The 24,442-nt window shown below is 43.8% G+C and overlaps 1 protein-coding gene across 6 annotated transcripts in view; it reads left to right on the top strand.

Moving 5' to 3' along the window:
- COL4A6 (collagen type IV alpha 6 chain) overlaps positions 1–24,442 on the top strand; it is a 322,865-nt gene that overhangs the window by 252,312 nt on the left and 46,111 nt on the right. For all 6 annotated transcript variants that reach the window (XM_085008128.1, XM_085008127.1, XM_085008126.1 and 3 more), the window contains 8 exons: positions 7,894–8,010; positions 10,702–10,770; positions 12,453–12,488; positions 15,816–15,878; positions 17,250–17,285; positions 17,444–17,485; positions 18,405–18,497; positions 19,725–19,778. In XM_085008128.1, coding sequence (XP_084864254.1) covers positions 7,894–8,010; positions 10,702–10,770; positions 12,453–12,488; positions 15,816–15,878; positions 17,250–17,285; positions 17,444–17,485; positions 18,405–18,497; positions 19,725–19,778 — 510 coding nt within the window. The remainder of the gene's footprint in view (positions 1–7,893; positions 8,011–10,701; positions 10,771–12,452; positions 12,489–15,815; positions 15,879–17,249; positions 17,286–17,443; positions 17,486–18,404; positions 18,498–19,724; positions 19,779–24,442) is intronic.

The raw sequence follows: 24,442 nt of genomic DNA, 5'->3' as shown, positions 1-24,442 counted from the left end.
TCGATGGACATTTGGATTGTTTCCATGTCCTGGCTATTGTGAATAGTGCTGCAATGAACATGCGGGTGCATGTGTCTCTTTTAAGTAGAGCTTTGTCCGGATAGATGCCCAAGAGTGGGATTGCAGGGTCATATGGAAGTTCTATGTATAGATTTCTAAGGTATCTCCAAACTGTTCTCCATAGTGGCTGTACCAGTTTACATTCCCACCAGCAGTGCAGGAGGGTTCCCTTTTCTCCACAGCCCCTCCAGCACTTGTTATTTGTGGATTTATTAATGATGGCCATTCTGACTGGTGTGAGGTGGTATCTCATGGTAGTTTTGATTTGCATTTCCCATAGAGGCATTTTTAATACCACCTCTAGGTTCTGTCTGAGAGCCTAAGTACTTTGGCCTTAACAACATCCTATCTCAGGCACGCATGCTCAAAGTCACATGTTGAAATGCGCATGGTGAAGGGCAGTGCTCAGCCATAGTTTCCTTGGTTACAGGTAGCACTAACTGTATGATTGGGGGATGCAGGGACATGTAGGTACAGGCATGAGAAACCATCAATATCTCAGCCAAAATGAGCTAGTCTTGTGGGTTGAGGGGAGCTTTACTTGGGGAGGAGGGACTGGTTCTGAGGTGTGAAGACAGTGTCACATTAGAGCACATACATCCTCATTATAGGAAAATTAAGAAGGTACATGCAATCAGATAGAAAAATACCCAGTGATAATCTTGATACATTTCATTTCAGTGATTTCTTCTCTTCAGCCTTATCTCATTTCAGAGTGAATTTCCTTTTAGTTTCTTTTTTTACTTTATTTAATACAACTTTTAAAGGTTGCTTTCCATTTACAGTTATTACAAAATATTGGCTGCATGCCTTATCTTGTACAATATGTCCTTGAGTCTATCTTACACCCAGTAGTTTGTACCTACTACTCCCCAACCCCTGTATTGTCCCTCCCCCTGCTCTCCCACTGGTAACCACTAGTTTGTTCTCTATATCTGTGAATCTTCTTATTTCTTGTTATATTCACTAGGGTGTTGTATTTTTTAGATTCTACGGATAAGTAATATCATACGGTATTTGTCTTTTTCTATCAGACTTATTTCACATAGCATAATGCCCTCCTAGTTCATCCATGTTGCTGCAAATGGTGAAATTTCATTCTTTTTTATGGCTGAGTAGTATTCTGGGGGGGGGTGTACGTACCACGTCTTCCTTACCCATTCATCTGTTGATCGACACTTAGGTTGCTTCTGTATCTTGGTAATTGTAAATAATGCTGCTATGAACATTGGGGTATATGTATCTTTTCGAATTAGTGGGGTTTTTTTCCACATAGATACCCAGGAGCGGAATTGCTGGGACATATGGTAGTTCTATTTTTTGTTTTTTGCAAAACCTCCATACTGTTTTCCACAGTGGCTGCACCAATTTACATTCCCATCAACAGTGTATGAGGGTTCCCTTTGCTCCACATCCTTGCCAACATTTAGTATTTGTGTTCTTTTTGATGAGAGCCATTCTGAGGTATGAGATATGAAATCTCGTTTTGGGTTTGATTTGCATTTTCCTGATGATTAGCGATGTTGAGCATCTTTTCATATGCCTGTTGGCCACCTACATTTCCTCTTTGGAAAAATGTCTATTCAATTCTTCTGCTCATTTTTAATGAGTCGTTTTGGGTTTTTTTGGGGGGTTGACAATGAGTCGTATGGAGCTGTTTATATAAATAGGGTATTAACCCCTGATCAGTCCTATCATTTGCAAACTCCGATCCCATTCAGTAGGTTGTCTTTTCATTTTGTTGATGGTTTTTTACAAAGGGACCACTCCAAAGATCACTTGGAGACAGTCTCTTCCCTTCATCCTGAGGACCTGGCTTTGCTGGAGATAAGTGGGAAATTTGGAGCTTGCCAACATCTCTTTTTCCCATTATATCCAGTCCAATCTCTTTGTTTTTTCATTTTCACCTAATATCCCTACTTCTGCCACTCCTGGAGATTGCATGTAACATTTTCTGGGCTTTAAAATACAGTATTTGGAAGTTTCTGCTATCACTTTTTAGTTATATCTTTCAGCACTCCTCTATATATTTAATCTTTAGCCTGGGCTGTGTTTGTTTAAGGCAGTAGTTTTCAGCCTTGTTTAAGAATCAAATCTTGTGTGTAAGCTCAGCATATAGAAGAGGAAAAAGTGGAGTCTCTCCATTTGAGGGGGGTCCCAGAGCCTTCTTTTACCTTTCCAACAACTTCTAAGGGGTTCTTTTGAATCATATCAAAGCAGTTTGGTAAACCCTTGACCTAACCATGTCTTGTGTTATACTATGTAATCATCTAGTATTGAGTAAGGGGGGACGGTGAATCTCTTTGTGCCAATCTATAGGTGTGTTATGCATATCAACAAATCAGCCATCAGATCTCTGCATTTTATTCAACTTCAGAATCTGCAAAATGCCCAGAAATGGACCAGTGCAGAAATAAGTAGATGGCGTTGGCCACCCTTTTATGCCATCCCCTGGCCTTTTCTTTTATTTATTTTTAATTTTTTTTTATTTTTGTCTTTTCTAGGGCCACACCTGCAGCATGTGGAAGTTCCCAGGCTAGGGGTCTAATTGGAGCTGTAGCCACCGGCCTATGCCACAGCAATGCCAGATCCAAGCTGCGTCTGCAATCTACATCACAGCTCACAGCAGCGATGGATCCTTAACCCACTGAGTTAGGCCAGGGATCGAACCTGCAACCTCATGGTTCCTAGTCGGATTCGTTTCCACTGCACCACGATGGGAACTCCCCCTAGCCTTTTCTCATGGCTCTCTTCCCATGATCTAACTTCACCCAGAGTCTCCATTCAGAGTGTGTGTCTTATGGGAACCAGCGGGTGAAAGAAACTAACAAACTGGAAACCACCTCTTCAATTCATCCTGTGGAACTGGCTTCACTAGTGATGAGTAGAGGATTTGAAGCTTGCAGCAGTACTGTACCTTTCCTCCTGTAGTCTCTTTTTTAATGGGGGCTGGAAGGAATTGAATCCTGTGATGCAGAGGCTGATTTCAATTCTGAGCTGGAACCCGCCCCGGAATCCAGCTGGATACTTTTGCCTCCAACTCCTGGCCAAGAGAGCCCTAGAGCTTGTAGAAATTTATCACTTGGGAGAGGGGTGGGAGCTGACTTAAAGATAGGATGCTTGATGTAAAGCCAGGTCATGTGACTTAAAGCTGGGTAGTGTAGCTACCTGAAAACCCCATCACATGATCTAAAGCCAGAGGTACTAGAGTAAATCCAAGCACTTGACACTTAAAGCTAGACACCTGCCTTAAAGATGGAAGACCTGATGTAAAGCCAAATCATATGACCTAAAGTTGGGGGGGAAGAAATTGGTCACTTCTCTTGGCGGGTTGCATTGCTTGGGAGAATGGCTGCAGGTATTCAGATTCCTCCAAATGAGTGTACTGCTCCCAGAAGTTCCCATTCTGTTGATCCTTTGCTTTGCCCTTCCCTTGACCAAAGGTTGTATTTTTTTTTCATTCAACTTTCAATTGCTTTAGCTTCGGGCTCCAAGCCTCACTTAGTCCAAACAGTTATTATCCCTTATACCTTTCCTCTCTTCTGGCTATTCAAGATGTATTAATTGAGCACCTTCTGTTGATAGTGTACCTCTCCTTTTCCATCTCTAATCTTCCGGGCATCTTTGGTGTCTGTCCCACACGTTCTAGCTCCTTATTACATATGGCCCATGGTATTTATTGATTGTCTTATCCAGCTCCTTAAAAGCACAGAGTATGTCTTCTGCTCCTCTCAGAGGCCTCAGAGACCTCAGGGCTAAATTCAGCATATGGAAGGAACTCTAGAAATATCTGGAGGACTGACTCCAACCTTTAGTGTCTATAAAAACAGCATTTCTCAGACTGGCAGGACTCCCTCAGACAGAGGAAAATGCAGACTAATTATTTTCCTCAACTTTCAGTGGCACCTATTAAACCATTTGGCTAAAACCAACAGCTTCCCCAACACATCTTACTAAACTGGATCATAGCACAAATCTGGTTCCCCTCTTAAGATTGGCTGATCGCTGACATGTGTCACTGGTTTTGGTCCCAGAACTCCATTTTTGCTGTTGTGCAGTCAGTTTTAACACCAGTGAGTAAATCATCCAAGTCTGTGCTAAGGGGTGTGGCCACCAGTTGAGAGTGAACAACCAAGCATTCATCAAGATAACCAACACTGAAACAACATAGACTAGGGGTGGTAGGACCATGGCTTTTGATGATGTCACAACAGTCACAGCTGTGAGTTGGTATTGGCACCCACAAGAAATGTAGGTCGATCAAATGCTTCCAGTTCAAATAAGTTGGTAGCAGAAGCTTTCCAGCTGCCCTTTGCAATTTATGTTATTTTAGCCTTCCCCATGGAGTCAGTCTCAAACATTTCCTGCCTAGAGACTCGTAAATGAACAACACTGGGTTTATATCTTTAAAGTGAACAGGTACCACTTACCAAATGAAATCTGGGTTCTGAGGAACAGTGCTTTTCTGGAACACAGCAGAGCAACCTATTTTGTGTGTTCAGTCCCTTGTGGTTGTACAGAACCATGGTTTTCTCCCTCAAAGAACTATGTTCTCTTGAAGAGCTAGCACACACACATATGTAAAGTCATTATTTATACCCAGAAAGGGCAGAAAGAAGGTCCCAAGACTAAGGAAGAGCCCTAGTACTGAACCAGCATGATGTCTTATCTTAACTCCTCTGTTACCCGGTTGAGAGAGAACCCCAGCAAATTTGGCTGGAACATTTTAATTTTTATTTAATTTTTTCATTTTGAAAGGTTTTATTGAAGTATAGTTGATTTACAATGTTGTGATAATTTCTGCTGTACAACAAAGTGATTCAGTTATACATATACACACAATCATTCTTTTTCAGATTCTTTTCCCATATAGATTATCATAGAATATTGGGTAGAGCTTACTCTGCTATACAGCAGGTCCCTGTTGACCAGTCATTCCATATGCCTCTGCATGCAAATGCCAATCCCAAACAGTCCATCCCTCTCTCCCACCAGTGCCCTTTGGTAACCATAAGTTTTTTTTTTTTTAAAGTCTTTGAGTCTGTTTCTGTTCTGCAAACAAGTTCATTTGTATCCTTTTTAAAGATTCCACATATAAGTGAAATCTCTCTCTTTCTGACTTACTTCACTTAGTATGATAATCTCTAGGTCCATCCATGTTGCTGCAAATGGCATCATTTCATTCTTTTTTATGGCTGAGTAGTATTCCATTGTATATATGTACAACTTCTTTATCCATTCATCTGTTGATGGACATTTAGGTTGGAACATTTTTATTTATTTTTTTTATTTTTATTTTTTTTTTGCCTTTTTGCCTTTTCTAGGGCCACACCCATGGCATATGGAGGTTCCCAGGCTAGGGGTCTAATCGGAGCTGTAGCCACCGGCCTATGCCAGAGCCATAGCAATGCGGGATCCGAGCGGCGTCTGCAACCTACACCACAGCTCACGGCAACGCCGGATCGTTAACCCACTGAGCAAGGGCAGAGACCGAACCTGCAACCTCATGGTTCCTAGTCGGATTCGTTAACCACTGTGCCACGACGGGAACTCCTAGGTTGGAACATTTTTAAATGGTGATTAGGATCCCAGGAAAAAATAGACACTACACCTGAAGGGGTTAACTGAATAGAGTTAAGCGAAGGGTTTATTTATTTATTTATTTATTTATTTATTTATTTATTTTTGTCTTTTGTCTTTTTTTAGGGCCACACCTGCAGCATATGGAGGATCCCAGGCTAGAGGTGGAATTGGAGCTGTAGCCACCAGCCTACGCCACAGCCACAGCAACACCAGATCCAAGCCATTTCTGTGACCTACACCACAGCTTATGGCAACGCTGGATCCTTAACCTCACTTAGTGAGGCCAGGGATCAAACCTGCGTCCTCATGGTTGCTAGTCGGGTTCATTAACCACTGAACCACGACAGGAACTCTCACAAAGGGTATATTTAAAGGATGCGGGTAGGATTAAAGGAATCAGCAATGGATGGTGAAGCAGCTGGAACAAAACTGTTACTACCCTCTAGTCCCAAAGGTGAAAGAAGCTATACTGGAAACCTGTAAGACCTGGACCCATGGAAGAACAGTTGCCCAACAGGAGCTAAGATTATAGAGAAATGTGGTCATTGCCAGAAATATTGCCAGGGAGGGCATGGGAGAAATAAACAACCTGTGCTCTTCCTCTTCCCGCTTTCCAGTCTCCTGATTGTGTCTTCCAGTGACCAAATACAACTGAAAGACAGAGGGAAAGGGAGCCTAGGCCATATCATCCATAAAGACCAGCCTTCCTAGGCACAGATGTGGGTAGAATATAAATCTTCAGGGCAAGCAGGAATAACCGTCTGACTTAGTAATGAAATGTTGATGACTCTAGTAAGCCGTCTCAGTTTCCCCAGTGCAACTAAAACTAACCCCCTGAGTCTGGAGAGGCACAGCTTGTAGCAAGTTTATTGCAATGATACGTTTACTGACCACTCCTGTAGACTTAGCATACTGTGAGTCTAGCAGTCTAGACTCACACTTTTGTGTTAACAGACCATCTACTTCCTACAACTAAAATAATAATGAAAATGAAACAATTCTATGGAGCATTTTCTCAAAAAGTATTTGACAAAATGTGTTTCCTCTAGTAATTTGAAAAGTTGAGTTTTTTTAACACATGGCATATTTCCCTCAAATTATTTATTTATATATATATATATATATATATATATTATATACATACACATGTATATATGAATATATATATATGTGTGTGTGTACACACACATGTATATACTCTGCTTTTAAAAGTGTGTATGGGAGGGTGGGTGTCTACCTTTTATTGGTCCATCTAGATTTTTGGTCTTCCAGGTCATCTATTTGCTCCATATTCAACACACGATCTGCCTTTTTTTTGTTTTCTTTTGTGTTTTTTTTTTTTTTTTTTTTTGGCCATGCCTGCAGCATGTGGGAGTTCCTGGGCCAGGGGTTGAGCCCTCACCACAGTAGTGACTCAGGCTGCTGCAGTATCAATGCTGGATCCCTAACCTGTTACACCACAAGGGAACTCCACAATCTCCTTTTGATAGACTGAAAAGTATATATTTCCTACAAAAAGGCAGACTATGCACCAAGGAAGCCCTGTTCTGGAAAATTATTGAATTCAGACACCATTTGTATGTGAATGATTATTAATTCCCCAGCAAAACAACTGACTCAGTAGTGAGTGTGGAGAAAAGGAGAAGACCCAGGTCTATAACTGAAGCAATAGCATGACATGAAATATTGCCAAAATAAGGTTGAAAGCGTGTAGTTCTTCCTCGACTTGCTTTTTTTTGACCAAGCAGCTTTCAAGAGAAGTGGTGCTGTGGAAATTCCTTCTGCTCCACTGACCAAAATCCAGCATCATTTCCTTATAGAACTTTCAATACAGAAAGCTGTGCCAGCCTGCCCAGGTTCCATTCTGCCCCAAGGAATCCCAAGGCCTGACGTGATTCCCTGTTGGTAGCAGTCTATGCCAGACAGCTAAGCTCCATCTTAGTACATCTTTGTACCTGAGGAAGGTGAAGTTGCCACACCCTGTGTAGCCCATCTCTTCATGTTTGATCCCTTCGGTTTCGACTTGGATCCTATTAAAGCATTGATCCTTTGGGAAGGAGTAACATGGAGCTGTCATCAGCCACTGACTCCTGAGTGTAATGAAAAGCAATGGGAGCAGAGGGGATGGGGCTAAGGGAGTGGACAAGAAGCCAGAGTTTGGCAACATCCTTGGCTTCTCTCCCTGTGGAACTCATCAGAGTAGCTGAGAATCCTGTGGCTGACTTGATCCCTTCTTTTCTCTTTGAACAGGGTCATCCTGGACAGCCAGGGCCCAGAGGCCCACCTGGCATGGATGGCTGTAATGGAACTCAAGGAGATGTTGGATTTCCAGGCCCTGATGGCTATCCTGGGCTTCTCGGACTGCCTGTATGCTACCAGATCTTTGTACATTATTTCAAGTGGCTTTGCTTGCCTCTCAGTGTGCCCTTTCTTCTACTTCTCTGGAGATCTCATGAAGTATCTGTGGGGCAACCACTGCCACACCTTGTCCAATGCAGGAGTCTCTGCTGGCAGCCCTACAACATTAAAAGTCCAAAGAAGAATACCAGTTGAAGGGGAGTGTACACATGCTACACTACTTAGAGTTTTATTTTGTTTTGTTTTTTAATGATGCTTTTAGAGTTGGCAAGATTGTTAGAAGATGGTAGTAAATTTTAGAGCAAAGTACATGCTTGGGCTATTTGACATTTTTCCTCATTAGATGATATTGTGGAAAGGCAGTACTGGGAAGGCTTCCATGGGATCATGGAAGCACTGACAGTGACCCAAGAGGCATGGCAAGCTTGGGCTCTACCAGTGGCCCTTACCTAACCAGTGGTGATTTTGCAACCCCCAGGGGACATTTGACAGTTATTATCAACATTTTTGGTCATCACGACTGGGGTTTGCTACTGGCACTGGACAGCCCCCAGCACATCATCAAGAAGTCGTCTGTCCCAAAGTATCAACAGTGAGAAATAATTGAGAAATCCCACCCTACACTGACATGGTTTTCCCCTCTCCCCCCACCCATCACATCATAACCCTTGGTTCTGGGATTGATAAGGCATTTATTGGATCTTGGTGTCATCACCTTTATTTTATCCCATTCATCCAGATAGGGCTCAAATATTTGGCTCTGAAAGATCTCCACTAGAGACCATGTCCTTGCAAGGCCACTTTTATGAGTGGCTGGAAAGAGAAAAATAACACGTTTCAAGCCCATTCTCAAACTCATCTGAAATAGTCTAAGCTCATAAGGGTACTGTTGTGATACACTTAGCTAGACATCAACACTATCTCTTAGATTCTGCAGCTACATGAGGTAATTGGCATTTTATTGGAAGAGCAGCACTGCTGCCTTCCTGACCCAGTTGTGAGCATGAGTATATGCGTGAGAAGGTAAGACAAAGTAAAAGCCCAGGTTGGCATCAAGGACCTTAACAACTAAGGACCAAACCAATATGCAGCGGGTAGTGGGGGAGAAAGATGTTACCGACAGAGTATGAGCTGTTTGAGTCACAAAGGCCCCCATGGCAACAGGAGAGGAGAAAAATCACATCTGTGTTGTGACAGTGGAAATCCAGGAAAGTAAGGAATCACTTCCCCCAAGAGGGAGAAAAGAAATCTTGAGATAACAAACAGCCTCTGACAGCATAAGGACCAGGGTAAAACCTAATCCTGTCCCTAAACCTACCTTTCAGCCTAAGTTGGAACTTGGGTGTGTCTTTTACTAAGCTGAACCTTATTAACCCTGCTGAATTGTGAATGGATTTGAGGGTTCTTTGAGGAAAGTACTGCCTACAAGAATAAGGGGAAATAGGAAATGTTAGGAAAGAAATGGGTTTGTGCTTCTAGAACCACATTGTGCTTTTATTTTTATCATTAGTAGTAGTAGTAGTAGTATTGGTCTTTTGGGCTTTTAGAGCTACACCTGCCGCATATGGAGGTTCCCAGGCTAGGAGTCCAATCGGAGCTGTAGCCACAGCAACGAGGGATCTGAGCCACTTCTGTGACCTACATCACAGCTCACAGCAACGCTGGATCCTTACTTATCCCACTGAGTAAGGCCTCGTCTTCATGGATCCCAGTCGGGTTCGCTAACTGCTGAGCTACAATGGGAACTCCACATTGTACTTTTATTATACCTATGGACCTTGAACCCATGGAATCCATCATTCAATCAACACCTCGGTCCCCAAAGCTTAGCCCTACCCCCAGTACTAATCCCCATTTCCCCTTAGGTATAGGGACATTGATTTTCCCCAGAAGGATAACATCTACCAGATATTAGCTGGCATCTGCCACTGAGACATTAAAAAGTCAGATTGATGAGACAGGTTGGGTGTACTGTGAACTGTTTTCCATGTTAACACTGAGACACACCAACCCCTTAGACAGGTGTTGAAGCTGAAGTTGTAGGGTAGAAACACAGGATGGAGATGATTTTGTAGCTATTTCTTAGACCAGGTCTCTGTGAACTGGCCCACATGACCCTTGTCCTGTGGCTTGTTTTGACATTTTTTGAAGATTATGAAGAAAACGGAAGACTATGGGGCAGAGCCCAGATATGGCCCATAAAGCCTATATTATTTACTCTCTGGCTCTTTACAGAAAAAGTCCACTAACCTCTGTCCTAGACAAGGTCCCTCTCAGGGACTTACAGCTGTGAGCTATGGAGCAGGTGAGCTATAGGCTTATAAATGACCTGTGTGTTATATGTGGATGTTCAGATCAGTACTCGAAAGAGATTCAAGGTCTCCTACCTTCTAATCCCTTTACAGACTTTTGACTTGGGCATTGGGGAAGCAGGCAAACAGCTTTGAGACACAGCACCTGTTCAGGGGATGTGCAGTGTCCCCTTGGTACAGCCAGTTCTGCCATAGAAAAAGCCATGTGGTTTCAGGCTTTTGCTGCTTCATCCTCTCTGATCAGATCATACTGTTAACAAACCTCCGTGTGTGTGTGTGTGTGTGTGTGTGTGTGTGTGTGTGTGTGTGTGTGTGTGCGTGCGCACGCACATGCACGCACGCACGCACATGCACGCATTTCTTCACAAGTTTTTCTTATTTTATTCAGGGGCTTCCTGGTCAGAAAGGCTCGAAAGGTGAACCTGTCTTTGCCCAAGGTAGTTTCAAAGGAATGAAGGTAAGAGCCACTAAGGCAGATAGCTGAGTAGGCTATAAACTAAGTTCCCCTGGATTGAGTTCCACATCCAATGAAAAACAGTTCCAGAACTAGCATCTGCGTCTCTATTTAAGGAGCAAACCAAGCTGGATTTAAAAGGATCTGGAGCTTTTTGTGGTGGAAACACTGACAGAATTGTTTGCAACCGTACTGTCAAAGAGATTTGCTTTGTAGGATCTAGACCAAAAAATAGGAGACAGATCAGCAAACAAACAATTTGCATGGGTATCATTTTCCTTGACAAGCCGAAACATTTCCTGGAGGCAGATACTTTTTGTCTACTCCAGAATCCTTGATGTCTGCATACTTTGGTTTGAAGCCAGGTACATCTCTGCCCATCTTAGCATGGCCACCAGCCCAGGATCCTGGCTCCACCCTTTTCTATACCTGCACACCAGCCCATCACCCTAACTGGGCCCCTGGCTGTCTGCAAAAATTGCCCATCAACTTTGCAGCTGGCTGGAAACTTTCATCTCTTCCTAGAATCCACAAGAACCTTTTGTATTCTTGGGGCTGTACCCTTGGCATATGCTGCCTGGTATCCTGTGGGCCCTCAGTAAATTCTAGTGTCAAATGATTGACCCTAATCCCTTGCAGACTGGGAAGGGATCCCATCATTTCCCTGGGAGCAGATGGGAATCTATGTGTCCACCATGTGAGGGGAAGATGTGCCCAAGCTCACTCCTCAGAGGGTGGTACCCTGCTTCCATCCTCGCACAGAGCCAGAAACACTGGGAGGGCAGTGATGGATGTGGGTGGCTGAGAACTGACGAAGGTACAGGGTTTGGGTTCTTGGCTATGGAAGCCATAGCAGAAGATGGAATGGTAGACTTGGGAAGGACCTCATGATTGTCGGCTTCATGTTGCTCATTTTACAGATGGAAAAACTGAGGTCGACAGACTGAGGCTATATGACTGGCTCAGAGGCACAAGCCAGCTTACTGAAGCGCTAAAACCCCAGGCAGTGCTCTTCCCCCGTTGCAGAGAACTGATTTTTGACTCTAAGCCAAGTGGAGTAAGACTAGCAGGTGTCAAAATGTGGCCATTGTTGGAGCAAACATTAATTAAATGGTTTTGCCAAAAATCAAGAGACCCGGGACCCGGCAGAACACAGCAATTTCCACAAGATGGTTATATTACAGATTCATACAGTGACTCAAGATGCTGCAAAGTAATTAAAACGTAATCAGAGACTACATGCTCTGTTGATTCTCCCTTGAAATGTCTGATTTGCATTGTATACATATGGGCACAGATCCTCCGGGGATGAAAGCACATGGGAAGGTAGCTTTGCTTTCCTCCAAAAAGAGCAGGGAAATCACCAGCCTGCAGAAGCAGTTTCTAATTGATAAGTTCCTAGCAAAGGTGAAAATTAATTAATCCAAATAAAATATGAAATCCTGTTCAGCCAAGGCTATAATATTTGTCTTCTAGAGTCTAGATTTTTTTCTTAGGAGAGAAAAAAAAGTAAATGATTGAATATGTCCAATTCACACGTTATGTAAAACCCAAGACCTTGACAGAGGAGGCACGAGCTTCAGCGATGTGTTTTTAGGCCCGTGAACCTGGGGTTAGTTATCTATGAAATACCATAAGCCTAATTTATTCATCTCTTCCGTGTCCTGCCTCTGTCTATTTTTCAGGGGGCTCCTGGGCTGCCCGGACTGGATGGAATCAGTGTAAGTTGTTCCCTGGATGTTGATCTCTGTGTTTGTTTAATCCACAGTTACCAATGGTCCCTGTTCATTCTTCTCTCCAGTGTTTGAAGGTCTTCATAGACCTTCTGGAGGACAATCCAGAGAGTTGAGGTAGAACAGGTCACTCTGTTGACATTATTCCAAACAAGAAAGTACCAAGAGGGTGGGCTCTCCACCTCCAGTTGTACGGCTGGCAGGCTTTCCAGACCTCTCAGCCAGGCACCTTCATTCTCCCTGGGATCTCTTAGGAAAGAATGTTGCCTTTCATTCAGCAAGCATTTACTAATTGTTTTCTGTGTGTTCAGATACTGCGGGTAAAACGAAAGAAGCAAAACACTCTTCTTTAAAAGGTATTCCATCTAGCAATTCCTTTTAGGGACTCAATAAAACAGTGAGTCCATGAAAGGCCACCAGTTGTTTTATTACGAGCTCTCTTTTTCCTTGAGTTTCTCCATGGTCATCACTGTTGAAGTGGCTCAAGGGAAGTCCCTTCTCTCCCTCTGCTCTGATATTAGGGTTCCTTCCTTTCTTCTTTCATTCCAACACAGATATTGAGCTCCTACCATTGGCAAAATGCTGCTAGTGATCCCAGAGACGAGGCAGACATGCTCTCTGCACACATTCACACAGCCACCCCACCCTAGGGCATGAAAAAACAGGAGTTCCCGTCGTGGCGCAGTGGTTAACGAATCCGACTAGGAACCACGAGGTTGCGGGTTCGGTCCCTGCCCTTGCTCAGTGGGTTAACGATCCAGCGTTGCCGTGAGCTGTGGTGTAGGTTGCAGACGCGGCTCGGATCCCGCGTTGCTGTGGCTCTGGCATAGGCCGGTGGCTACAGTTCCGATTCAACCCCTAGCCTGGGAACCTCCATATGCCGCGGGAGCGGCCCAAGAAATAGCAACAACAACAACAACAACAGACAAAAAGAAAAAAAAAGAAAAAAAAAACAGTCAGAATGTGGCATGAGAATTTCACAAGAGCTTTGAGAAAGAGATGCTGTCCACCTAAGGCTACATCATGAGAGACTTTCTAAGATAGAGAAGGTAGCCTCCATCTGAGATAAGGTAACGTTTAAGCTCGATGGCAATGGGGGAAAACTTTCTAAACAGAGAATAGTGTGAGAAAAGGTGGGAAATAAACAAGATGTGTGCAAGCACACATGTAAACAGAGATGAGCGAGGACCAAGGGCATACAGGTCTCCTAGAGAGAAACAGCATCGTGTGTGTTAACTAAATTCGTAGAATCACATCCAGCGTATTTGCTGCATAGCTTCTCTTGAAGATTCATTTTCCTGCCCACAAAGGTACAGTATTTGTCTACATATACAGGAATGATAAATAAACTGCTTAGGTTTGGAGAGGGAGGGTTCATAGCTGGATAAGAGATCTGTGATCAGTAAGGAGACCACAGGTGATTAGTTATTGTCCGAGCAATGATCTACTCTCATATATTCCTGGGGGACCTTTGAACCCCCACTTTCTCTTCCTCCTGTTTAAGCCTCAACTTCACTTAGCCTCTCAATCCTTTTCCTAAGTACATAGCACCTTGCTACTGTTCCCCAGTTTTAATTGGGCCATGTATTTCTCCACACCATCTGTCTCTCCAGATTTTGTTGTCTTGCTCTTAATATTGTCATCATTCAGTTAAAAATATTTTCTAGCTTCCCTTCTGATTTTTTTCGACCCATGGAGATTTGTGGTGTTTGATTTCCAAATATTTGGCAACTTTCTAGATATCCTTATGTTGCGGATTTCTGGCTTGATGTTATGGCACTTCACTTGCACACTCTGGATGATTTCGAAGCTTTTAAATTTGTTGAGGTTTGTCATATGGCCCAACATATGGAACTATCTTGGTGAATGTTCCACATGTACTTGAAGAGAATGTCTGTTGAGCTGGTTTGAGGTATAGTGATCTAAAAAATATCCATTAGGTCAAGGTAGTTGATAATGTGGTTTGGATCCTCTTTGTTTGTTTAGTTGTTTTAATAATTACTGAGAGAGAGAGAGATGTTAAAATCTCCATCTAGAATTGTGAATTTATCTACTTCCCCGTATGGCTCCATCGGTCATGTATTTTGAAGCTCTGCTATTAGGTGCATACACATCTAAGATTTGTTATGTCTTCTTGATGAATTGACCTATTTTATCACTACAAAATACTCCCGCTTTATCGCTAGTAATATTCTTTGCCTTGAAGTCTACTTTATCTGATATTAATATAACCATTTTTTCTTTTTTAAGTTTTTGGGTTTTACATTATTTTAATATGAAAATTTTCAAATAGAGAGCAAAGTTGAAGGAGTTTTTCAGTGAACACCTCTACCATTAATATTTTACTCTATCACATTTCCATCCACCTATCCATCTCTATCCATCCACCAATCTTCTTTGTGAGCGTTCCCTTCATGGCTCAGCAGAAACGAATCTGACTAGGAACCATGAGGTTGCAGGTTTGATCCCTGGCCTCACTCAGTGGGTTAAGGATACGGCATTGCCGTGAGCTGTGGTGTAGGTCACAGACACGGCTCAGATCTAGTGTTGTGGCTGTGGTGTAGGCCAGCAACTGTAGCTCTGATTTAACCCCTAGCCTGGGAACCTCCGTATGCCACAGGTGCGGTCCTAAAAAGCAACAACAACAAGAAAAATTCTTCTTTATGATGCATTTCAGTTAATTGCAGACAGTAGTACTCCTGCCCCTAAATATTACAACATGCCTATCTATCATTTAGCTCAACTTCAAATTTTATTTTTATTTCTATAAGATTTTCTTTTAGTGTAAAGTTTACATCTAATGAAACACACAAATCTTAAATGTGCATTTGTTGAGTTTTGTCAGCTGCACACTTCTGTGTAACTCAAATCTTTCTTAAAGTATAGAACCTTCCCGTCACCTCAGAAAATTCCCTCTTGCCCCTTCCCAGATAATCCTCGCCTACACCCCACCTCAAAGGCAATCATTGTTCTGATTTTTTTCTCTCATAGATAAGTTTTCCTATCCTAGAACTTCATGTAAATGGAATAATACAATCTGTAGCCTTTGGGGTCTGGCTTCTTTTACTTAGAACAGTGCTTTTGAGATGCACCTTCATGTATCAATAGCTTGTTACATTTACTGTCAAATATTTGTCCCAGTCTATGGATATATCACAGTTTTCTTTCCTTGTATCATTGGACACTTGGGACATCTACAGTTTTTCACTGCTATGAATAAAGTTGCTCTGAACATCCTTGTGCAATTCTTGTGGCTATATTTTTCCTGAGAAACTGTCTTGCTTTTTTGACCTTGATAAAAACTCACCTCTTTAGGGCCCACGAGGAGCACCCGGATCTCCAGGAGCTGTAGGACCCATAGGACCACCAGGATTACAAGTAAGACCTGTTGAAATCTACCACATGATCACAGCATCCACATTGATTTGTTTGTTTGTTTTGTCTTTTTAGGGCTGCACCTGTGACATATGGAGGTTCCCAGGCTACGGGTCCAATTGGAGCTATAGCTGCCAGCCTACCCCGCAGCCACAGCAATACAGGATGCGAGCCGCATCTGCGACCTACACCACAGCTCATGGCAACGCCGGATCCTTAACCCACTGAGTGAGACCAGGGATCGAACCCAAGTCTTCACGGATACTAGTCAGGTTTGTTAACCACTGAGCCACGTTGGGAACTCCAGCATTCACACTGAATGCTTTTGCCACCAGGCCATGGATTAAATGTAAACCTATGAAAATATAGGCCCTTCTAGTGGAGAGAGGCACCTTCGATTCTTGGAGGTTAAAATGAAGCATGCTCTCGTAAGGCGCTATTTGTTGTCTTTATCAGAGTCTCTCTGACCATCCACTCTGTGCCACCAAAGCCGCCTAGTATAGCTCAACCTAAAGTGTAGCCCCGTGATGACTAATCCCCGGCACATCTGTTGTGACCTTCCATGCCCTTCATCCATGACAGACATTACTAATCACACCACCACCACCTCCACCCACCCTGAGCACAGAAGCAGCTTCAAAGTCCTCAACACTTCACCTTGGAGGACTCTCCCTACCTACCTGTCTTTTGATACCAAACCTATTTGCCAGAGTTCCCATCGTGGCTCAGTGGTAATGAACCCATCTAGTATCCATGAGGATGCAGGTTCAATCCCTGGCCTCGCTCAGTGGGTTAAGGATCTGGCATTGCCGTGAGCTGTGGGGTAGGTCACACATGCGGCTCAGATCCCACATTGCTGTGGCTGTGGTGTAGGCCATCAGCTGTAAGTCCAATTGGACCCCTATCCTGGAAACCTCCATATGCCATGGGTGTGGCCCTAAAAAGACAAAAAAAAAAAAAAAAAAAAAAAAAAAAAAAACACCTATTTGCCATCACTCATCTCTGAAGAACATGGCCAGTCACCTGTGTGCTTCTGGGACAGTCCTGTCACCAGATAGTTCTCTCTCCAGTGTGTGAAATTCCACCACTGATTGCTTTGGTTTCGTTTCACCAAAAGTCATCATTTAAAGTTCTGGCCTGTTGGGAAGAATGACATGTGAAGTCTTCATTACCTCAGCATGAATGTGATTATCAAGTCAATTTGGGAGATTTCAAAGGAGATAAAAATGAACCCTGGGAGAAGGACCTAGAATCTGCTACACCAAAGCCAGGTCACACCAAGGGGGTGAGAGTCTTATCCCCAGTGACTCTCAACATGCTTAGGTTCTTTGGGGCTGAAACTAACAAGTGCTGCCTCTTTCATTTTTAATCTAGGGTCCTCCAGGCCCGCCCGGTTTCCCTGGTCCTGATGTAAGTATACTAATACTCTAGTTTCCCTGGAGATCTTCTGATTTGATTAAAAATACTTTCTAGTTTAAAAAAAAAAAAAGACTGCATTCCAATTCAAGTTCCTGGGGCTTGTTTAGTAATTGATTTTATTTTTCCTTCCTGCACCCCTGTGCCCCCAGGGGAATATGGGGTTAGGTTTCCAAGGAGAGAAAGGAGCCAAGGTAAATAGATTTTGGATTCCATATGCTCCAAGAAATGTCTCTAGCTGCCCACATGTGCCTGCTTGCAGATGGGGCTCTGGATCTTTGCTTTGGGAAATGCTACATGTAGGGTATTACAGTCTTCTTCCTTCCAAATACTGTAATCTTCATGCTTCCTGCCTGTGAAGTGTGCATGTCTTACAAACATACTCTCTTAAAGTAGATTTTCTTTCCCTTCTATCTGGGTATTTCCCTGGTAATTTGTATTATATTGTGTCACCTTCTCTTTCCCTTCTCTGCTCCTCTGCTCTCCATCCTTCCTCCTCTGCCTCCCTCTAGCTCTCTTCCTTAAATTAACCCTCCCTCACTATTCCCTTTTGTTTTCTTTCCCTGCTTCTCCCGTTTCCCTCTGCACAAACTCTCTAGTGATCTGAGAGCCTCAAGGGAGACCAGGCTTGCCTTCCCCATCCTTCATGGCTGCCTCTTGTAGATTGCACTGCCTTCACGGAATAAATCCAGTCACCAGTGTTCCAACCTGGACTCCACTGCCTTTGCTTGTGCTCTTGGCGAAGACTTGACCAATTAGAGTCTGACCGCTGCTGCCAAGAGGTAGCCATTCACCATGCTCAAACCCTGTTTTTTCCTCTCTTCTAAACACCCTTTCATGCATGACCATGGCAACCGTGAACCTGCCGTTTCCTTTCATCCATCTTGCTTCTTTCCTCTGTGATGCTGGTACAGAATGCATTTGGTCAGGCTTATAATTCTTTTCACCCCTTGGGACTGATGGTTTTGTTTCCTCATTGACACAAGGGTGAGGGTGAAGAGGCTGAAGTCATGGGCAGTTTATTCGTGAATTACATCCAGAGGACAAACCTACCCTCTGGAGAAATGGTCTGTGTGGTATCTGCTTTTCTTAATGTTTCGTTTGATCTTACAGGGGGATGTTGGCCTGCCTGGCCCTGCAGGACCCCCACCATCTACTGGAGAACTGGAATTTATGGGATTTCCTAAAGGGAAGAAAGGATCCAAGGTATTGAACCTTTAAGAACAAGAAGTTAATAAAGCTTTTTCCTATTAATACCAGAGTTCAACTCTAAAAACCAGACTATACTGGTGGATAAAGGGTTCTGGGTCATTGATTTTTGTTTGGAAATGAGGATAAAGCCTTCTTTGTTTTGCCCCTTATGAAAAGTTTTATAAAAAGTCTGTCTTTTGGTATATGGCCGTAAGTGTACCTGGGTTTCTGAATATTTGTTTAAAGTGCTATTTACTGTGTTTCAGTTTTGTAGATTTAGTTATGAAGAAGCTGAATGACTTAAACATTAAACAGCTGGTTTTTTTCCTCCTAACTACCAACCCTCTCAATATTCATGTTGTCCCCAAAGCACTATGACAGAACAATAGGGTATAAATGGTTGCTTTTGAGTTACCTTTTAAAGAAGTTACTTGCCCTCAAAACTTGACCCTGCAAATAGGGTACACTGTCACCAAGTGGCAGTAGATGCCCTAATTCACCTATCTGAGCTACCAAGGTGGAAACTGTAGAGCTGTTTAACCGGGATACTTTATACTCTGTACTTTCATGTAAGTGAGTGTACACATGGTTGTATTCAAATGGTGGTATGCTGTTGAGGTGTGCAGATATCTTTCAGTAACCTCAATTCCCTTCCTTCCTGGGGTTCCCTTAAATTTTGTGATCCTATACATGACTCAGACGAGGGAAGGTATTTAGTCCCATTTCTTTAATTTTGTCTTTGTGGAAGCAACACCTCAGGCCCTCTCCAGGTTTACAGGAAGTAATCATTGACTTGGGAACCTATGAAAGATTGCCCGCATCTCTAATCATTCCCAAACCTTAGGGAGCATTTTCATGGCACATTTAGGTCAATTAGCATAGCAAAGAAAGACCGTTAGAGTATTATGTGGCTCCATCCAACAGGTAATTGTTATTCTTTTCCCAACACCATTGATGAGTTTGCAGCCAGTAGTTTGCTAGAGGAAATCTCACTGAACAGCTTCTTCCATTAGGAAGAAAACAGATGATCATCTTTTCTGTTTCCCATTTGGCCTAGGCAATTGGGATTATTTTTTGGATAGTTTTCTTTCCCTGCCATGGACTTTCACCCTGCAAAGGGCTCCCTAAACTAAAACACCCTGTGTGGTTCTCCACTGCCCAGCCCACGTAACTCAGAGGAGCCATATCTTCTATGTTCACTGCTGCCTGCTGCTACTCATCAAGCTTTGGTTGATTTTCCAGGGTGAACCAGGGCCTCAGGGTTTCCCAGGAATAAGTGGTCCTCCAGGACTCCCGGTAAGTCCCTGTTTGGTCAACATGTTTCCAAGGATCTGATTGGATGAAAGGTAAACCAATAGAAAGCTAACAGGAAGACCTCCTTGTATGGTTATTGTAGTGAATTTCTCCATCATCATTATTAGAAGGCATTCAAGGAAATGTTCTTGTTTTTCAACCCTATAGGGACAGTAGGTTCTTTATGAGACTGTATATCTTAGAGGTTATTGTCTTAAGCTCTACAGTTAGAAGCGACCTAGACTTGCCTTCTGAGTTCACCAGTTTCTAGCTATGTGACCTTCTTAACTTTTCTAAGCCTCAGTTTCCTAACCTACCAAAAAAGGGGTAATAATGAGGTATTTAGGAGGATTTAATGAGATAATATGCATGAAAAGATTTAGTAAATGCCTGGCACTTATCAATCGTTCAGTAAATGGTAGGTAACCTCAGTGAGCCTATCTTCACTTTCCTAGATACCCTTGTATCTTAGATTCTTTCATGCAACAAATTCCATTTGAGAGCCCCTATGAGCCAGGCCTTCTGCTGGCCTCTGAGACTGCAACAGTAAATAACAGTCAGATAAGTAAAATTCCCTGTCCTTGAGAAGAGTACATTCCAATGGGGGAGTGAGGGAGGGGCGAATCAACAAACAAACAAATGAATCAAGTGCAAGTTCACATAGTGGCAAGTGATGCATAGAAGATAAAAAAGGGTAAAAGTGATGGAATGTGGATGGAGAATAGGATGGGCTAGTTTGGACAGAGTGGTCAAGAAGGGCCTCTCGGAGGAAGTGCTCATTATGAGGGAGCAAATCGTGAAGATCAGGAAGAGTGTCTGAGGTTGGAACAAGCTCAGTATTTTAGGCGGAAACAGCAAGAAGGTGAGTGGGTAGAGAAGAGTAAGCAAGGCCAAGAACCAGGCAGAAAGGCAGGAGCCACATCAGGGAGACCTTTCTAGGTCAAATGTGCCTTTTATGTTAAATGTAACAGGAAGCCATTGGAAAGCTCTGGCTTGTATCTTTAAGACAATCATTCTGGGAGGTGGGGGTAGTGGGAGATAGGGGGAGGGGGAAGGAACAAACATACGCTACTGCAATAGTCCAGGTGAGAAATGGTGGTGGCTTAGAGTGAGGTCATAGTAATGGAAATGGAGAGAAATACATGGATTCAAAATGTAAAAAGTTTTAACTTTTTTTTTTTTGGTCTTTTTTTGCCTTTTCTAGGGCCACTCCCGTGGCATATGGAGGTTCCCAGGCTGGGGATCGAATTGGAGCTGTAGCCACCGGCCTACGCCACAGCCACAGCAACACTAGATCCGAGCCATGTCTGTGACCTACACCACAGCTCACGGCAATACTGGATCCTTAACCCACTGAGCAAGGCCAGGGATCGAACCCGCAACCTCATGGTTCCTAGTCGGATTCGTTAACCACTGAGCCACGACAGGAACTCCTAAACTTTATATTATGGAACATTGCAAACATAAAGTGGAGAGAATAGCATAATGATCCCCGGTGTACCCATCACCTAGGTTCAATAATTGGCAACTCATGACCAGTCTGAAGCCAATAATGGACGTAGCATTTCATTATATAAATACCTAAGTACTTCTAAAAGATAAGGACTTTTAGAAAAATAGTGCTGATTTTATCATCAATAATTATCACCAATGACTTCATCAGTTAAAAAGTCATAATTCAGATTTGTGACTGCCACACAAATATATTTTTTTTTAATAATTGTCTTGTTTTGAATCAGAATCCAAATGAGGCCCACACATTACATTTGTTTGATATGATGTGTTTTGAAGGAGCTGATGAGATTTCCATGGATTGGGTGTAGGGATCAGGAGGGAAATGGATGAATCAAAGATGACTAAGCCTGACCCAAATTGCTGGCAAAGTGAGGATTGATGATTCCTTTGGGTCCCTGCAGTTCTTTGAAATACTTTGGGTCTTTCCAGGTAGCCAAAAAACATAGACAGTAGAGCCAGTGGCCCAGGTAGCTTATATGATGAGCCCTACTACTCCATAGAAATATGGGGGCACGGAGAACCATCTGCCCAATGGCCTTGCTTTAATCAGCTCGGTTTCTAATGAACCAGAAAGGATAAGAATCCTGATGTTGGAGACAGGACACCTGGACTTTAAAGCAGCCTCAGCTCTGGGACTCCTTCAAGTCTCTGAATCTATTTGTCACGTGGCAATGGTCCTATCTACTGTTTTTTAAGGCCCAACTGACAATGACCAAGTTTCTTTACAAAGTATAAAGCTGTGCTGTCCAATATGATAACTACTAGCCACATAGGACTACTAATCCCTTGAAATGTGGTTAGTCTGAAATGAGCTGTGCTGTAAGTGTAAAATACACACTGGATTTCAAAACCTAGGTGTGAGAAAAATAATTTCAAATAGCCAACAATTTTTACTTCAATGTTGAGGCAATAGGTATGATAGATTCAGTTAAATAAAACCTTGTTAAATTAATCTCACCTGTTTTACTTTTTTTTTTTTTTTTTTTTTGTCTTTTGTCTTTTTAGGGCTGCACCCGTGGCATAAGGAGGTTCCCAGGCTAGGGGTCTAATCAGAGCTATAGCTGCCGGCTTATGCCAGAACCATAGCAATGGCAGATCAGAGGCACGTCTGTGACCTACACCACAGCTCACAGCAACGCTGGATCCTTAACCCACTGAGCAAGGCCAGGGATCGAACCCACAACCTCATGGTTCCTAGTCGGATTCGTTTCCACTGTGCCACAATGGGAACTCCCTATTTTACTTTTTAATGAAGCTGCTAAAAAATGTAAAATCACCTAGTAGCTCATGTTAGCTTTCTATCGGACAGCACAGATATAAAGTGTTTTGCAAGTGGGTTGGGGAATAAGGTCTGTACTTTTCTTTGTGAGCATTTCACATAGATTCTAAGTCACCTCACGTCATCCCTGTGACGTAAGCAAGGCGGACTGGGCTGAGATCCCGTACTGATGAGGAAACCATGTCCTAAATGGGTAAAGAGGCTTGTCCGGAGTCACAGAGCCAGTTATTAGCAAAGCTGAGACTGAAGTTCCATTTTCTTGAGTACTAGCCAGTTCCAGTCTTTTTCCTCATACCATACTGCCCCCTACAGTTCAGGTTGTTCTTGTCATGGCCTTGGTGGATTGTGTGAGCTCCTCTTCTGGTGCTTTGCGGTTCAGTGGCTCCCTCCCTCCCATTCCCTTCCTTGTCCTACCTCAGAGGACTCTCCCCTTCTGCCATTTCACTCTATTCCCTTTTGCCCTGTCAAAGACAGACAGAGCGACTGACAGCAATGCACAGGGATAAATTCCACAACCATTTCAAGCTCAGCGTTTCACAGCGTGCACTGTAAAGACATCCAAGCTGGAAAATACCTTCCTTTATATAGTACAGCATATTTTCAGAGTGGGAATCAAGAGACCAGAGTTCTCAGCCCACTCTGGCATGGATTCCACGTGCATCCTTGGCCAGATCCTATTGGCTCATTCACTCCTAATATCTCTGTCTGCTTAATGGATACATTCATTGGTGCCTTCTGCCAGAGCAGTTGTAAGAAGGATGGTGGTAACGTGTTTGAGATACTCTGGGCTTTGCAGAGGAAACACACTTCTCAAATCCAAAGCCCCCACATCAGCTTTCAATTATCCACACTCACAGAGAAACAAGGCAGCCTTATGGGTGGAAATCTCTAGGGAATCCAAAGTGTTCTTGTCAGCCATTTGTGTTCTTTTCCATCCTAGCCCAGATCCTTGGAGGAGCCACTGACATGTGGCCAGCCTGCCTGAATTAGGGCCTCACCTTCATTCCCTTGCCACCTCTGTGGTGACCAAGCATCCCTGATTTTCCGGCCCAGCCCCAGTTTCACACATTTCACCACATTGTCTCAGCAGCACACTCACAAATAGGCCACAGGGACTCCCATGGAGATTGTCACAGAGAGTCATATACCTTGGTGCCCTCCAGAAGGCACCAGGCAACGCAGGGCAAGGCAACATGGCAGGTGAGGGAAGAAAGAAGTGGTGAATCCTGAGGTACCTTCTTGAGTGGATCTGAGGCAACTGCTGGGCAGGGAGTTCTCCTTTAACTGAGTACTTGGCTTTCCAGGCACTTTAGGTAGGTCCTGCAGAGCAGGGAGCCCCATCTTGACAGACTTAAGCCAGGCCCCCCACGCCCTGGCACCCTGAGGGGCGGTGGCAGCAGTGCGACAGGGCCAGAGTTTAGAAGGGGACTGACTTCCCTGACTTCTCAAGTCACCCCCTCAGTGCCAAGCTGAGCCCATTCCCACAGCTGAGCCTCCAAAATCTGACCCCCCCAAATCTGATCCCTCGCCGCCCCTCCCCCACGACCTCAGTCGCCCCTCTGGGGCTTCAGCCTCCCTCCTGCCTTCCTGCCCTGGTGGTGCAGGTGGGTCTTGCCCCTCTCCGCCGCCCGCACTGGGGAGCCTGCTTTGGGCCCCGGGGAGAAGCTCGAGCAGAGGGTGGCCACGCTGGCAGCCTGCCTCTCAGACCAGCAGGCCTCTGAGGAGCCAGGGCCAAAGCATCTTTCACTCAGCAGTGGGGCCAGATTCCTCCCCACCCCACCGCCCCATTTCCAGCCTAGTGCTTGTAGCTGGCCTTTTGCTCATACCACCCCCCTCAACCTGCCGCTGTGACAACGTCATCCCCCTTTGGCTT

The sequence above is a fragment of the Sus scrofa genome, chromosome X (genome assembly GCF_054392235.1).
Source record: "Sus scrofa isolate SSC_HxYL_T2T_F1_AM1 chromosome X, Sscrofa_HxYL_maternal_Yorkshire_Landrace_v2.0, whole genome shotgun sequence".
NCBI classification, from domain to species: Eukaryota; Metazoa; Chordata; class Mammalia; order Artiodactyla; family Suidae; genus Sus; species Sus scrofa.
Note: the sequence above shows the minus strand (reverse complement) of the source record. Positions and strands in the feature narration are given on the sequence as shown.